At 38.4% G+C, this 17,918-nt stretch overlaps 1 protein-coding gene across 7 annotated transcripts in view; it reads right to left on the minus strand.

Annotated features, from left to right (window-relative positions):
* Positions 1–17,918, minus strand: part of THADA (THADA armadillo repeat containing) — a 330,511-nt gene that overhangs the window by 255,671 nt on the left and 56,922 nt on the right. For all 7 annotated transcript variants that reach the window (XM_045445868.1, XM_045445865.1, XM_045445866.1 and 4 more), the window contains one exon: positions 10,785–10,894. In XM_045445868.1, coding sequence (XP_045301824.1) covers positions 10,785–10,894 — 110 coding nt within the window. The remainder of the gene's footprint in view (positions 1–10,784; positions 10,895–17,918) is intronic.

Here is a 17,918-nt window from a genome sequence, read left to right on the forward strand (position 1 = left end):
GTATCAATAAAAACAAAGCTATTTATTACACTAATTGTTAATAAATTTTTCCCCTACCATGGTTCCTTGTTTCACTTTCCTTATGTTTCATTTGCTAATAATTTAAATAATTCTAAATAATGCAAAGAAAAAAGGAGCTTGTTTTGGGATCAAACCAGAATTTGTCCCCAATCCTGATACAAAGCCAATGATGTGTGTTTACTCAAGCTCACCATTATCAATCATCACCATCATCATCTGAGTGTAAACAGCAATATGCCATAATTTCAAAAAATAACAAACTCTTAATCTGACTATTCAGAATAATACACTTAGAACCTTAAAACAGTGTATATCACATCAGAGTAAATGATACACAGGCAACCAAGTGGGGAATAAATTGGTATTGGTCTGATACCCAAAACAAAGACAAACACTTTGATTCCTACAGATGAAAACAGAGGAAATTGAAAAAAACATGTACCTAGTTACATTAAAGCAAACAAACAGACTGAGGCTTTCAGGGCAAGTAGAAGAAGGATAACCTGATAATTTTAGAATCATCTCCAAACCTCTACCATATTAATGTTGTTAAGAGGAACTTTCTCACTAACCCAAGTCCAAAGTTTTGTAAAGCAAACCTTTAGCTGCCTAAAACATAAAAAACCAAGTCAGACTTTAAACTAAAGTGGGGGCTCTACACCCTTATACTTGGGGGCAGCATACCCACTAGGTTTAGAAGAGAAAAAGTATCCATAATGTAAAAAGAGGTATTTGCTTTCACAAGCTACATGCTTTGAATCAATATTCCATGCACTAGCCTAAAATCATCTACCAATGATACTGAACAAATGGATCTAAGATTCCAAGGACAGGTAAGAAAAGAGTCAGGCGGAAGCTAAAAACAGCTTGGAGAGACATAGTACACTTTCTGGGAATGAAAACTTTATCTCCATTTATTTTACATATCCATGTGGTTTCTCAGATGTCATCTAGCTCCCCTGCCTGCCCTCTTCCGTGCAACTCCGTAACACATACGTATGTACTTTCTTTGTTGATGGTCTTAAAGCTAACATCCATACATATTAATGTTTGTACAATTCTCAAGATACCTTCTAATTTTATATCCATTTGGTTGGGGACTTTCAGGAAAAAAAAAAATCAAAAGAGGACACGAAGTCCAAAGTCCGTATCCTGACTCACAAAGTCCTACATATTTGAACAACCTCATTCAGCTTCATCTTAATACCATTCTGCTCTTTAATACACCACGGGCTTTTACATTAGCTGTTCCTGTTGTTTAAAAAATTCTTCCTTCAGAAAGCTGCTGTTTCTTGCCATTCAAGCCTTGGCTTATGTTAGCATAAAGAGGAAAGAGAGGGGCGCGCGGGTGGCTCAGTCGGTTGAGTGTCCAACTTCAGCTGGGGTCATGATCTGGCGGTTCATGGGTTAGAGCCCCGCGTCTGGCTCTGTGCTGACAGCCTGGAACCTGCTCCAGATTCTGTGTCTCCCTCTCTCTCTCTGATCTTCCCCCGCTCACTCTTCTCTCTCTCTCTCTCTCTTAGCAATAAACACGCCCTTTAATATATAAACTCCATGATACCAGGGACATTTTCTGTCCTATCCACTTCTCTATTCCCAGCACCTGTAACAGGGCCTAACATCCAATCAGGAACTCAACAAATACCTGTTGAATAAATGAGTGACCCATAACTTAGAAATTCCTTTAAGAGTGCCATTCTAAAAACCTAGGTTGACAAAGAAAGAGTGGTATGGTAACTGGAAAAGAAAGTATAAACAGAAGTGCTTTCCAAAAACCAGAGGTGCCACCATTAGAACCAGTAGATGCCGTTAATTATTCTTCCCATCACCTGGGATAGACAGCTCAGTTAAAGGAAGCTTTTCTTTCTTTTTTTAAATGTTTTTATTTATTTTTGAGAGAAAGAGAAAGAGAGTATGAGCAGGGGAGGGGCAGAGAAAGAGGGAGACACAGAATCTGAAACAGGCTCCAGGCTCTGAGCTGTCAGAGCCCGACATGGGGCTTAAACTCATGAACCGCGAGATCATGACCTGAGCTGAAGTTGGACACTTAACCAACTGAGCCACCCTAAAGGAACATTTTTTTTGGCCTTTCATTTCTGCCTTGTAATTTATGTTTACGTCTCTAATCCCAAAGATTAAAACGCTGGGCTGCAAGTTCTTCTAAGAACAAAAACCACGTCTTATCCATATTTTTTCTGTGATGCCTATCACAATTTCTTATACATAATAGGTGATCGAAACTTTTGTTAAACTGCTAATCTCTGAAGCAGTATGAATTTCCAAAAATATTTGGATTCTAGTGCCAGCTTGTTCACTAACTAGATGCGTGGCTATGAACAAATCGCTTGATTTCTTAGTACGTAAGAATGAAAAGGAGATAATTACAAGATTGCTTTGTAATTCAATGAGATATTATTATCTGGGTTACTAATCCAAATAAAGAAAGCAATGACCCTAAATTATATAAGTATCCAAAGCTCCTGATGAAAATGTCCCCCAAAACACTGAGTCCCTCATGGCCTCAGTTCTTTGCTCAGGTTCTCACATGTCCCTCTTAGTTCTACAGAGTTAAGTGTTTCAAATTTGGATCCTAGTAACTGCCTCTAGGTTCACAGCAATTCTGGACTACCACATCATATTCTCAATGGTCAAACACAGCGTTTCCTAACACAGCATGTGGCATACAGGAGATGTTCAAGAAATCTTTTATTGAATGATTAAACAAGGACAACTAGGGTTGGTGCCAGGGGCTGCACACTAGTTGCGGATTTAGTCAGGCAAATAAATGGGAAAAACAAAAACAAAAACCAGGTGTAGAAAAGGAGGGCTAGAACTTTAAGGTTTCTCCATGGTGAAGCCACCATGGTGCCTATAAAAACACAATAGCCTAATCTAGAGCTCTGACTGGTCAATGAACCTTCTGTCTACTCCCCAACAAGGAAAGATTACTTTATAAGGAAGTGATTTCAAAACTCCAGAGTTGCTGGTCCTTATGATAATGAAGGGATTGAAAGGTAAAAATGGAACCAGGCAAGGCTCCCAAGAACAATGCAACAACTCTGGCTGTTTGTTTTGGTTCTTCATCACACAATCCAGGGGCAGCAAGGAAAAGGGAAAGGTTCCTGAGTGAAGCAGTCCTTGGTTCTCTGTGCCATCTCTCCGCAGTCACCAACCACAGCCGTGGAGAACGCCAAACATGATTTTGGTAGCAAGCGCCTCTCCACAAAAAGAGGAGACATCCTCTCTGTCTGAAGGATCATTTGTTTTATTTCACTCCCATGTCAGCTTAATACAAAATACACAGTGTCTTCAGTCTTGAGTACATCATACAAATTGTAACTTTCTTACAAAGGATTCCAGGTTCTTTATAAGAAACTCTCCTTAAATGTTATTAATCCACAAAATACTCCTAAGAGATCAGTTTACCAGTTCTAAAGGAAGTTTACTAAAAATGATCCAACTTCCCTCAATCTTCCATGGCCCAAATACCCAGACTTTCCCAATCAGGAACCAGAAAGCAGCACTGTACAATGAGTAGGACGCTCAGAGCTGCAAACAGGCCTCAGAAAGCGGTACCCTCTCACTTTCTCAGAGAGCACACAGCACCCAGAGAGGTTAAATGGCTTTCCTCTTGTCAAAAAGACTGGTAGGGAGAACTCAGCTCTAATTCATACCTCAGTATTCTCTTCTCTAAACACTGAGAGAGGGACACCTGGGAGCTCAATCAGTTGAGCATCCGACTTCAGCTCAGGTCAAAATCTCCCAGTTCGTGAGTTTGAGCTCCGTGTCAAGCTTTGTGCTTTGGATTCTGTGTCTCCCTCTCTCTGCCCGTCCCCTGCTCGTGCTGTCTCTCTCTCAAAAATAAATAAACATTAAAAAAAAAAATTTTTTTTTTTAATAAACACTGAGGGAGATGGTGGTTGAGGGTGTGGGGTGGGAGGAATCAGACCATTCTGATTCTCCTGTTCAACACAGTCAGGAAAAAAAAAAAAAAGGAAGAAAAAAGAAAAAGGCTGACGGTTGGGGTGTGGGAGAGTTGTTTTTCGTGTTTCCTATGCTAAGTGCTATGGCCTCAATCTCTACTACAGAAATAAATAGGGCAGGCTATAGCTGGTGTTTAGGCCTTTGTGTTGTCTTGAGCAAATCACTGGAGCAAATTATTGTTCCATAAGCAGATTAGTCCAATTCCTACCCACAAAGCTATCTCACTCATAGTGGATAAGTATTCTAAGATAAGCATAAAACCCGCAGACTGAAATCAAATTACATTTGCTGTATACTCAACTAATTGGTCATTAGACTATTTTGTGCCAGTAAATCAGGTTCCCTGACTACAAAGTGGCTTTCCAATGGCTTAATCCATCCACCTAAGTATGGTAACACAGAGCTATTTTTGTTGAGTTCTGATTAGTTTTATTACTACTGTTAATTGAGAAACGTTACCTTCATTTCCTCAAACTCTTTCAGTATGGTCATTTTTCCTAACTTAGAGATTTTTCCCAATTTCCAATTATTTCATAAGCTAAATTCTCCACTCCATTCGTTCTTTGGTCAAATATTATGTTTATGATCTCAAGGTTCACGTTTATTATTTCCATTAAACTAAACAAGGACAGATGTGCAGGAAGGCTGTGTGCATGTGCATGCACATTTTAAAAAGGTAACATAACCCTGAAGCATGGAGAAATTTTAAGCCTGAAAAATGATTTGTCCAAATGAGATCCAGTGAGAAAGCTACATATCAACAGAAGTCATCTGAACCTCCCTCACCACCACCAAATATAGTTGAGATTTACTGCAGACTAAAACATCAGGGGGCTATTTTGAGCCTGAGCTGCAGGCACAGGCAATAAGGACAATGACCAAATCTAAATTGAATTACCAATAAGAAGGCCATAGGGAAAGAGCAAGATACAGGGGATTAAAAAAAGTGCTTAGAAGTGCAGATCAGATTGTCAGTTCTCTTAATATTTAATATAACCATTCCCTGAGATCAAGGAGAAAAAATTAATAATAAAAACCTTGGGACTTCACTAACAGAGCTGAGACAGAGGTTTCTCATTGAGAACAAGAATCCTCTCTTATGTCGAAATGACTCAATACCATTATGAGAACTTTAAAAACAAGTATCAAAGTTCTAGAAAGAAGGTAATATCTGACTCACCTACGGAGTGGGCTTAAAAATGAAAATTCAGGGGCCAAAAACCAAAGACACCAAGATTTAGAATTTAAATATTAAAACATCTCAGTTTTCAACAAATCCTTTCAATTCACTATATAAATGGGAAGTTTAAAGAATTTTAAAGAATTATGAAGAATAAATACGGCTTCCCAGAGTGATTATTGCTTTGTTATTCTTTATATAATTATTAATGTTTTAAATAAAATTCATAGGACACTCAGAAATTTAAAAAACTGTCTTATTTAGGGATGCCTGGGTGGCTTAGTTGGTTAGGTGTCTGGCTCTTGATTTCAGCTCAGGTCATGATCTCACGGTTCATGAGATGAGCCCCATGTCAGTCTCTGTGCTGACACCGTGGAGCCTGCTTGGGATTCTTTCTCTGCCCCTCCCTAACTTACATGCATGTGCACATTCTCTCTCTCTCTCTCTCGCTCTATCTTAAACTAAATAAACATTTTTAAAAAGTGTCTTATTTAGACACATTTGCCAAAGCAGATGTAAATAAAGGTTTAGACATGACTGTATGTTACTTCATCAGGAGTTAAATGACTTTTTCACCAAATCTAATACATTACAGTCTCCATCTGTTTCTTGCTCAATCTCATATTCTTTAGAGACTTGGTCTTTCATTCTGCAGCAAATTATTTTTTCATTACTATAATTCAGTTGTTCATAAGAAGTTTTCTGCTGAATTTAAATTGTAGTAGCTACAGGGGTGCCTGGGGTGGCTCGGTCAATTGAACATCCAACTTTGGTTCAGGTAACGATCTCACGGTTCTTGAGTTCGAGCTCCACGTCGGGCTCTGTGCTGACAGCTCGGAGACTGGAGCCTGCTTCGGATTCTGTGTCTCCCTCTCTCTCTGTTCCTCCCCTACTCACACTTTGTCTCTCTCTCTCTCTCAAAAATAAATAAAGATTAAAAAGAAAATTTAATTGTAGTAGCTATAATTAACTGATGAAAGTTTAAGTACATATTTAAATTACTTCTGTCTACTATCATTGTTGATGTCCATGAATTAGAACTAGCATTTTTATGACAAAAACTGCTAAATGTCGGCAGTTCATTTTTTTCAGGCCAATAACTGAAAATGATTGCAATTATTGCAATAAATAGCTGTAGGCTAAGCTATATTTCAACAAGCAGAGCAATTCAAATATGTGTAGAATAAGACAATATCAAGTATTCACAAAACACTCTTCTACATTTAGAATTGTGGTCAACAATTTAGCCCCTTTACAGTTAGGATTAATTCATGATCGTACAAATGAAAGCTAGAGTCCCTGGCCTAACACCCTAGTTTAAGATTCTGTTCATTTTCACTGAAACAACAACTTTAAATACTAAAGCCATAGAGGGTAAACAAGCAAACATAAATTTCACCAGAAACTTGAGAGTTATGAGTTTAATGCACTTAACCACTTCAATCAAATGCTTACACTGGTTTTTGAAGAAGAGTATGCATATTTCATCAAATTCTAAATAGAGAGCACCATATAAGAAAAGCAGAATCTAGAAAATTAACTAAACATGTTGCTTGTAAATGTGTGTGTATGCATGTGCACGCAAATGTTGCTTTCAAAAAATTCCCAGAGAAAAAGAATAGCATCTCCCAATCCTATTTATTCTTAGATGATTGTTTAATAGTGAAGTCAGTTTACATTTGAAGACGTTTTGAATAATCCTATTAAAAACCAATTCAAACAATGTGGCTCATGTTTAACTCCAGTTATTTATCCATCAATCTCTTTAAGTGTTTCCTTCCCTAACACAGCTGTAGTTCAAGAGGTGGCCAGCAGTTGGCCTCCATTTCATGAAAATCCAGCAGTGGATTTTCATGAAAGCCCAGATTTCTTTTTGCAAACTTTTTAACAGTTATATGAAAAATAACTTTTTCATAACTTAAGAGCTTATAAAAAGCTTTTAAAAGGATCCAAAAGAAACACATTTTCTCTTAAAAATCAAAACCAAACAAAAGGAAGCCACACACATTGTTAAGACGTTCTTGCAAAACATTCTGTTCGGCAGATCAGAAATGTCTCCAAAGGGACCAAGAACCACTTAGTTTGGAATTCAACAGTTGAGAACTCAGAACAGGCTGGTTAAAAGCCAGTAGTGACAGCCATGAGGAGATCTTTAAAGCAGATTAGGAGTGGCTGAGACACCAGGCACTGGGCCTTGCCTGCTCTTCCTGTTCCATTTATTTCGAATGCCTTCAAATGTACCATGCAACCACCCAGTACAGTACCACTGTTCAAAAGCCTCTGTCCTTGGTCCTCTGTTCTCTTCTCCTTTTATGCTCTCCCCTAAAGACTGCAATCCTACTAACTATAATGTTTATGGTGATAACTGCTAAGCCTACATCTGTTTGTTATATCCCCCAAACTTAAGCCCCTATCTCCCAGCTCTGACTTAAATATTTCCACCAGGATATGCCATCACCAGCTCACATACAACACATACAAAACAAATTTACTCATCTTTTTAAAAATGTTTGTTTATTTATTTATTTGAGAGAGAGAGAGAGAGAGAGAAGGAGAGAGCACACGAGTGGGGGAAGGACAAGGAGAAGGAGAGAAACAGAGAAAGAGAGAGGGAGAGAGAGAGAGAGACAGAGAGAAAGAGAGAGGGAGAGAGAATCCCAAGTAGGCTCCATGCTGTCAGCACAGAGCCCAAAGCAGGGCTTGATCTCATGAACTGTGAGATCATGATCTGAGCCGAAATCAAGAGTCGGACACCTAACTGACTGAGCCACCTAGGCGCCCCTGTTCATCTTTATCAAACTAATTCCTTCTTTCAGTTTCTCTGCCTCTGTTAACATCAATCCCATTGTTCACCAAGAATTAAACCACTGGAACAATCATGGACTCCTGGTGCCCTCCATCACTCACGTTCACTTGGTTCATGTGGTTCAGATCACATTTTTCAAAGATGGCCACTGCAATATCCCACATGTATTTCTATAATATGATCTCTCCACTTCACCGTTAAACAAAAAGTAGAGTCTAATTCCTCTCTTCTTGAATCTGGACTATCCTGAAGACTCACTTATAACCAAAAGAATGTGACTGAAGCAGGGCTATGAGACTTCTGAGGCTAGGTCAGAAATGACCATGCAGCTCCTGCATGGTTCTCTCGGGACTCTTTCTGGGGAAGCCAGCTGCCATACATGAAAGTCAACTACCTTAAGAATGCCATGCTGAGAGATCACATGTAGTCCCAACCTGGCCCAATCTTCCAGCTGTCCCACCAAGGTAACATAAATATGAATAAAGCTGTCCTGGATCCCCCTGATCAGTTCATCTGCCAGTTCAATGCCACCAAGTGAACTCAGTAAACATGCTGAGAAGAATCACCCAGCGGAGCCTTGCCGTAACCCTTGACCCATAAAATCATGAAATATGTAGATATATTATGCAAACATAATAAAATCCACAGCTTCCTTCTAAGCATTCAATACATCGTGTGTGGAGATGTTACGAAGTGGGGCTGAATGCTAACTGACATGCCGTCTCTTTCCCTCCATTCCCAGGGCCATCATCACAGAGGAAGCTCTCATCACCTTAGATCTAGATCATTATAACTGGTTCCGGGCTCTCTTCACTGTAATCTGTCATTACAGATCTATCTAATCTAACAGTTCCAACTGGAAAACCACTTTTACACACCAACACCACCATCAACCTCAATCTCATTGATGTTTTCCATTTGTGCAAAGTTTTATAATGCAAACTTGATCCGCACGACAATAGCCAGAGATACATCAATAGGGCGAATATTCTTTTTGTTACTTTAGAGATGAAGGGATCAGAGCTAAAGAGATTAACTTTTGTACAATCTCACTGCCAATAAATGGAATGGATACAAACAGAACTGAGAGCCTATGTCAAAGTTTACTGCTATTTCTCTGTTCTGTGATGCCTCCTATAGTCTATTTCAGATTAAAAAAAAAAAAAATATTCAATGCCTTTCTCCATCCCTACTGCAGCAAACCTACTTTCTAAATATCTGTAATACGGTCTCAATCTACCCAGGGGTACAGTATTGCCTGCTAACACCACCACCACTACAATAAGAATGGCCTATTTATTCACCTACCAATATGTCGTGCTGATTATAGCCTCTGAACATCTGCTCATTAAGTTTCCTCCTCTCTCCTGCTATCTACTTAAACTTCCCTCATGTGTTAGCAGAAAATCTACTTCCTCCATTAAGTCCTAGCAGTCTATTGCTGTTACTTTCTCTCTGCAAGTCCAACATCATTTGTAAATTTGACCCACATTTTGACAATTACACTGGATTGTTGGTCTTGTTCAAGTGTGTTGGCCTCACTTTCCAAGCAGGTATTCAGCTAACACACATCCATACATAAAGCGATGTTAGGTGCTTACAGCCAGTGTCTGTTCTGACCAGTCAGTACCCATGAAATACCCTCTGTTAAATATCTTACGTTTCATCCCTGCTTATTTCATAAACAATAAGCTCTTTAAGAACAGGACCCTTGTCTTATAAAGAAGTATTATAGCCTCCAGACCAAACACACTACTAAGCACACAACTAGTGTTCAGTATGCATTTGATAATGATTTGAAGGGAGTGAAGTGTGTTATCAGAAAAAATACCCCTAAAGTCATGTCTACACCAGAAAGAAAGAGTTGAAAAGATAATAAAATATCTTCAAGATCAGCATTTTAATGTCAGGGCCATTCTATAACATATCATTTAAAGATATTCTGTGCAGCCCATAACTGCAAAATGTTCTCTAAATGTTTTTACCAGGAGTGTGAAAAAAAAAAAAAAGTTTCAAAAATATTCAAGGAGTAGATGTCTTACCAGCCCAAAATAAAATGTTTGCTGAGGCTACAAGACTGGCAGAACTCTGCTTCATTTCAAAAAGTTTCCAGGCAATGGAAATGTTTTCCTGGAAAATACTACCTTTTATTTAGAGAACACTTGCCATGAACACTTAGTCATTAAGTAATTTAAGGTTTCCTCACAAGTTCTTTAGAGGAAATCTATTATATGAATGAATGAAATTATCAGCACCTATAATGTCAAAAAAACACATTTGGCTAAATACATGAAATCTACCTAAGTATTTTTCCAGGTAGGGGGGAAAAATATTTGATACTTTTTGGTCTACTTACTCTTCTTTAAAATTTTTCTATAAGATAAAATTATAAAGGAAAACACAAAATCCGTGTTTCTCTGTCTGTAATATGCACAAATCCAAAAAACTGGAAGCTTATTTTATTCCAAATGCCAGGTAATTTTCAAACAGACAAAACAGTCATTTCATTCAACGAAAAGAAATGGTAACTTCAAAGCTATTTTTAGCAAAATCTCTTGAGTTTGCTTCAAATCACCTTTCAATGGGAGAGCAACTTGGTTTGGACATTTCACTCAATCATCTGCAGTAAAGCACACAATGAAACCTAAGAAAACAATTTCTTCCAAAAGTTTGAAGCCAACTAAGTCTTATTCTTTTAAACATCAAAAGACACAAGTAAATTTTAACTCGAGCACATGGTTTGTACCTTTACTCTTTTTAAAATGTACACAAAAGGATATTTGTTTTGTTTACCTGTTTAGTATTTCAGTGAGTTTCACAAAGCCAGTGTAAGCCAGTTCAAATGCTCCTCTGTGCCTGGACTGTAAGAGGTGTTGTTTAAAGTAATCTCCTATTTCTTTTACCTTTAAAACAAAATGAAAAATAAATGTCTGATTTATATGTATATTTACAGATATATTTATGTCAGTAATATCATTTAGAACTCAGGACTAGTTCTCTATCCATTTAGCACTTACTCTGTGACAAGTAGTATTTTAAATGTTTTTATAACATGACATTTAATCTTTACAGTAATTCCATGAAATAAGTACTATTATTATCTCCACTTTTCATTGGGGAGGGGGCCCAGAAAGGCCAAGTAACTTATTCAAGGTCACACAGCAAGTAAGTAGTAGAGCCAGTACAGAAAGCCAGGCAGTCTGGCTCCAGTTGGCCGTCTTTAACTGTTACACTAGAACTGCCTCCCTATGCCAGCTGCACAGACCTCACTGTGTTCTCTGTTAGCTCCTATCACTCAACACCAATAGCAAAGCACACAAGGCGACAACCCTCACACACCTATGGCTAGGTGTGGTTAAAATATACATAACACAAAATTTAACATTTTAACCATCTTTTAAAATGTTTTTAATGTTTATTTTTGAGAGAGAGACAGAGCATGAGCAAGTGGAGGGGCAGAGAGAGAGATGGAGACAGAATCCGAAGCAGGCTCTAGGTTCTGAGCTGTCAGCACAGAGCCCAACGTAGGGCTCGAATCCACAAACCACGAGATCATGACCTGAGCCGAGGTCGGACGCTTAACCAAGCCACCCAGGCACCCTCATTTTAACCATGTTTAAGTGTACAGTTCTGTGACACTCAGTACATTCACACTGTTATGCAACCATCAGCACCATCCATCTATAGAACTTTTTCATCTTCCCCAACTGAGACTCCAATCCATTAAACAATAACTTCCAAAAATTACCTTTAGAGATATACACTTGTTAATGGCAATGCAAGATTTGTGCAAATGGACTCCTGAAAACTGAAAAGTGATATGCTTTACTCTGAGTCAGAACCATGGAATTTTCCAGAATGCTACCTAATCACTTTCCTACATGTTGCAAGTTTAGACAAATAACAAATATGGCAATTTATTTTAAAGAAGACATGATTAACAATTAGTTGTTGATGAGGTTTTGTACAGAATTAACTATTAAATGGGCTAATTGTACTTTTATACCAGTAAGGTTCGGCGGCTACAGACTTTAGAAAAATCCAAATTTTGCATAAAGCTCAGGACCAAAATTGTAACTGGCTCTCTCTTTTTTCTTTTTTTAAAAATTTATCTGGAGTCGGGGACAGGGGTAGAGAGAGAGGGAGACAGAGAATCCCAAGAAGGCTCCACGCAGCTACCATCCAGAGTCTAACGTGGGACTCAAACCCACAAAACTGTTGAGATCGTAACCTGAGCCAAAATCAAGAGTCGGACACTCACCTGACTGAGCCCCCAGGTGCCCCTGTAATTGGCTCTCTTGATCCAAGACTCCCCAGCAGATCACAGTATGGTGAGAAGGCAAGATGTCCCAAGATAGTTCAGATATGCTTACCTAGAAACACCTTCTACCTCTGCACAATGACTAGGTTAGTGCCCTGAACACATTAGAGATAACAAACAGTGCAAGGTGTAGTTAAACATGTGGCCATGGGCAAGTGTCTCAGTTTCCTCATCTACAAACCGGGGACAGCAGTAGCACTTGCCTCAAAATTATATATTAAAATGAATTAATAAACTTACAAGTCCAGAACAGGACCATAACTTATAATCCAATTCAGTTCTGGGTTTCCAAATAGAGGAAAAGTAAAGACATTACTCCATACTCAAAATATATCTGATTATAGAGAGGCAACAAGCAATACATTTAGAGAAGTAAGAATCAGATATAAAACAACAAAGAACCAGAAAAACAGTTAATAATAGTAATTTAAAAAGTCTAACACTTTAATATCCCAAAGAATGAGAGGTCATGTTTTTCAGCTCAAGTTTTCAGGTAAAGATCTGATGATACTCCTACTTTTTAATATATATTTTTTAAGACCCACATACTACTAGTTATCAAAAGCCACAGTCAAGGTAAGCTTTGTCATTTTCTCTTCAATACGGTAATTTCAGAGCATATTTTCATCAGAATTATCAAGCCTTAAATCTGAATTTAACCACCAAGATAGATCTGAAGCTCAGTAATCCTACAAAATGGGGACCAGAAGAAATTCCAGTTAGCTATGTTGTTATGGCTATCGTTTCTATTATTAGAGAAATAAAAGAAGATGTCTAAGAAGGTGTTTTAAGCCATGGAGAATAAAAACAGGAAGTCATAAAGTTGGGGTCTAAGCTCCTTAACTTTTTTTTCTAAAATGTTACAGATAGTAAAACATACTTCAGGAAAAGACAAATGTTAACTATTAAAGTGCTATTCTGGGGGCGCCTGGGTGGCGCAGTCGGTTAAGCGTCCGACTTCAGCCAGGTCACGATCTCGCGCTCCGTGAGTTCGAGCCCCGCGTCGGGCTCTGGGCTGATGGCTCAGAGCCTGGAGCCTGTTTCCGATTCTGTGTCTCCCTCTCTCTCTGCCCCTCCCCCGTTCATGCTCTGTCTCTCTCTGTCCCCAAAATAAACAAACGTTCAAAAAAAAAATTAAAAAAAAAAAAATAAAAAAATAAAGTGCTATTCTGTGAACTTACAGTGGTTCACCATCTAGTTCTTAAGCAAAGATTTTCTTTTCATTACTTCCTTTATCCTAACTCTTTTTAAAGGGGCCTAAACCAAAAAGCATATAATAAAATCAAAGACCTCAGAAGCGTGACCAGTGGACGTTCTTCTCAAGGGTGGACCTCGATATTTTAGGTAATCCTGGCCTCAGGAAACAGAATGAGGTTCTCAGAACACAATTGAGAAGTAGACAGTTTTTCCTCATTTTATACTGAACATAATCTCCCACCAAACCCACCTACGTAATACTGCGAATTTGTGCCTTTGAAGAGAATATACAATGTATGTTAATTAGACAGTAAATATTTCTGGAGCACCCAGCCAAATGCTTAGTAGCTTAGTGCTAGGGTAGATGGGGAAGAACAAAACAAGACATCTGTCCTCAAGAGGCTTTCAGTTCAGAGAAAAACACTATGCTGAGTGGTACCCATTAGATGCCTAACAACTCCAAGAAATGAAAGATCCTTCTGCTCTGGAATAAATTATTGCAAGAAGCTTTGTGTTCAGACCTTGAACCACATATACTTGGGTGGATCAAAATGGAAGAGGGTAAGTAACATGAGAAGAGGCTGGGTGGCTAGAAGGAATGAATAAACATTTATTAAATACCTGCTACCTGCCAGACACTTTACTGGATCTTCCTATATGAAGGAACACAGATTATGTAAGAGAAGGCTAGGAGACCTGGCTGAATGACCTTAAGGTTCCATTCTAGGAAACAGAGAAAGATAAGGTTGCAAATTGGGAATGAACCCCATTACCAAGGGTTGAAAGAGTCAGCAGGGCAGTGTGGTCTCTGAGCAGCTGGACAGGAAAAAGGGCCATGCTCACACCTCCCACTGGATAATCAGATGACAGGCACAGATTTGACCCTAACAACTTAGAAAATTAATGACAACAGTCAGAATCAGAAATAGATTTTTGGGGCGCCTGGGTGGCTCAGTGGGTTAACCGTCTCACTTGGCTCAGGTCATGATCTCACGGTTCGTGAGTTCAAGCCCCGCATTGGGCTCTGTGCTGACAGCTTAGAGCCTGGATGGAGCCTGCTTTGGATTCTGTGTCTCCCTCCCTCTCTGCTCCTCCCCCAGTCATGTTCTGTCTCTCAAAAATAAATAAACATTAAAAAAAATCTTTAAAAAAAAAAATAGAATTTTTAAATGTATCTTAAAAATGAAAAAGTCTTCTGAAAACTCCAACCCAACTGCCTTTTTATTAGATGCGACTGAGGTCCTATCTAAAGTTGACAAAAACATGGATGATTTCTTCACAAAATATTTCTTAATGAATAACATACATCTCAAGATTTCTGAAAGAATATTAAGGTATAAATGCAAAAAAAAAGGGGGGGGTGGGGCACTGATTTCTATTCTTAAATTCTAGTGACTATCTTTTTAAGTTTAGCAGATCCTGGTTCTAAATGTTCATAAAACCTATTTCTATAGGTCAATTAACACGCTTTCTGGATTTACAGGGTGTAAATTTCCACAGGGGAAAACAGCTACATGCCATGTCTCTAGGCATCTATAATTTACCACTAGGCTAATTAGAGGAGCTAAATGTACAATCAAGAGTCTAAAACCCATACAGGACAAATTTAAATACATTTTTAAATATCTGTCCTTTGTCTATAGAGAGAAATTCGGCTGAAAAAATCAAGGCTAATTCCATTCATTTTAAAGTAGATAAACCAAAAGGGATTTAAGTGTTGGTGGAACATTTCTACAAAAAGCACATGCGGTGGTTAAGCTCTGATACTCTGATATAGTGGGAGGTCTGGGTTCAGGAACCCTACTCAGCCTCCTTACTAACATAAGCTAATTCAGCTGACATTATTTTATTATATTATATATATGTGAAATGGAGATAAAACTAGAACCTACTTCATTGTAGGATTGTTCTAAGAAATAGGTAAAATTACACATAAGCATTGTGCAGAGAACCTGTCAGAGTAGCAAACACTAAGTGTCCGTTTTGTTTTTATTTTGTATCACCAAGTAGTGAGACTTAATCCCTTATTTTAAATTATGACTTTAGGACACAGCCACTTCTTATTACCTTAGGAATGTCACTAATTCCTCTTTGGTTAAATAGAACGGTTTGTAAAAGTTTGTACCACAGAGGTTAATTAATGTTTTAAACTGTACGTTCTCTACTATAGGGATTTCTTACTAAAACCGGGGATTCTTCAAAGCCCAAATGTTGCTTTCCTACATAATAACAACAAAGATTATATTTTTCTCGTATTTAGACATCTTCTTAGCAGTTTATTCTTTGCTTTCTAGCAAATTCCTAACCACATGCCATTTTAACTGGTGTCCTTTAACTTTCTACAAACGTTTATCTTGTATCTCCCATTACATTTCTAAGCCCTTCAAGGTCAGAGAACCACATATTACATTTCTTTATGTTCCCACAACACCCTTGTCATATGGCAGTCAACAAACAGGTGACTTAAAAGATGTGTTTAATTCCATTTCACAGCTTAAAAATGGTAACCTGAATTCAGTACAATTCAATGCATACTTATTCATGATTTCTAAACAATAAACCCTGGCAAAATACAAAAGGCAATTTCTTTACGACTTACAAATGCCAATAAACCTAGATCTCCTGTTGCAGACCATTACGGAAAATCTAAAACAGTAACCAAGACACTGAGAAAACGTGTAAACCCAATTAGCCACGAGCATCATAAAAATGACAACAGAATCTAAAGTAGGAATTTAAAAAAAATAGCTGATTTCTAATCGGTAATGATTTTCATTCACGTGAGTTCTAGGGCAATAATTAGTAGGAAGGGGAAAACAGATATGAAAATTTTACCCCAAAGCTTCTTTTTAGGAATATTAGAGGAAATACATAAACATATGAATTGATACTCTGGATAGAGGGAGCTGTTTACAAAAAATCAGTAGACGCTGGGTATCCAATATCCCTTGGGAAAAGGACCAACGAAATGTATCAAGAAAAGCTCTGCCTCAGCGAAACATCCAGCTTGAAACCTAGACACACACCAGCCAGGAAGTTGTGAGATAAGGTTGCATGTACCGCCCGCTCTTTAAGGGGCTCGACTTACATCCCTCAAAGTTGGTTTTATCTCTGCCTCTTGCACAGGAACATTATGAAAGAACCTTTCATTAGGTGATTACCTTGCAGGAGGAAAGTCAGACATGCCTCTGAATGAACACATTTTCCTCTTGCCGAAGCCGTGGAGGACACACTGCTTCACAAGAAGTGATTTAGGGAAATGAATCATTTGCTGAAAAGTTCAGTAGCAAGTTGCCTTACTGTCCTGTTGCTTGTAAACGTCTGGCTGGGCATGGGAAGTAGGGAAAATTAAATTTAAAGAAAAATTAAATGAGCAGTTCAGAATAAAGGCAGCACTGTGCCGTGTCCGAACACAGGCTGGAAAGGAGAACCGGGTTCCGGTCCTGCAACTGCCACAAACCAGCTTTGTGGTCTTGGGCAAACCAGGTGACATCCAACGGCTTCAGTTTCCCCTTGTATGAGAAGGCTAGATCATATAAGAAGGCTAGATCATATCATCCCTGTGATTCTTCCAGCTCTCACAGTCTGTGAACACAGCACTGAAAACTGAGTCACGAACAGGCACCAGACCTTCTTGTACAGCAGCAAACTGTAATCTTCAAATTGTATCTCACTGCCGGTCAGCTGGCTAGAAACCACCCCCTCATGTATGCAGGATTTAAGTGGTCATCCCTTCAACAAACGGCCCTAAAACCAGGATGGGATTAAAGGAATCAGGCTACAAATTTGAGACATCAAATTTTAAATTAGAATAGAACCATACTATTTTCAAGAGTGAAGGGTGAATTGAAAGTAAAAGAGGCATCGGGCTGAGCGTCAATATTTTAGGTCGTATGGAAAAGCCTCCATTCACTGAGAGAAAAGTAGAACACAGTTATTATTATTCTTGGGAATAAGAAACACACGTCCCAGATTCCTCCCACAAGTGACTTCTGCCTACAAGTCACTTCACTGCTTCTGTCTGTGCAAGTCTATTATGGATACCTTCACCTCGGGTACTGACCCTTAAATTCTTAGTTTTGCTGCTAGGTGCACAAAAGATGTAGTGTCATAAGGGTGACTGTGCCCTGGGGAGGAAAGTGGACTTCAGGCATGGCTCAGCCACTTCAATAAAAATTATATCCTCTCTGTCATGTATATATTTTTTAACTCTTAAAGGTTTTAAGTACATGGAAATATTTTTATTTAAAAGAATTTCATGGAGCAAAATTCTATGTCTAAAAGTAGGAATCTTCTAAGCAATATGAATAACACTAATTTCTTGATGACTTTGATTTTCACTGACTAAAGACTCCTAAATGGAGGCATTTCTTTAAAGACAGCATGATCAAGAATAAAGTCTTCCACAG

This window comes from Leopardus geoffroyi, chromosome A3, assembly GCF_018350155.1.
Source record: "Leopardus geoffroyi isolate Oge1 chromosome A3, O.geoffroyi_Oge1_pat1.0, whole genome shotgun sequence".
NCBI lineage: Eukaryota > Metazoa > Chordata > Mammalia > Carnivora > Felidae > Leopardus > Leopardus geoffroyi.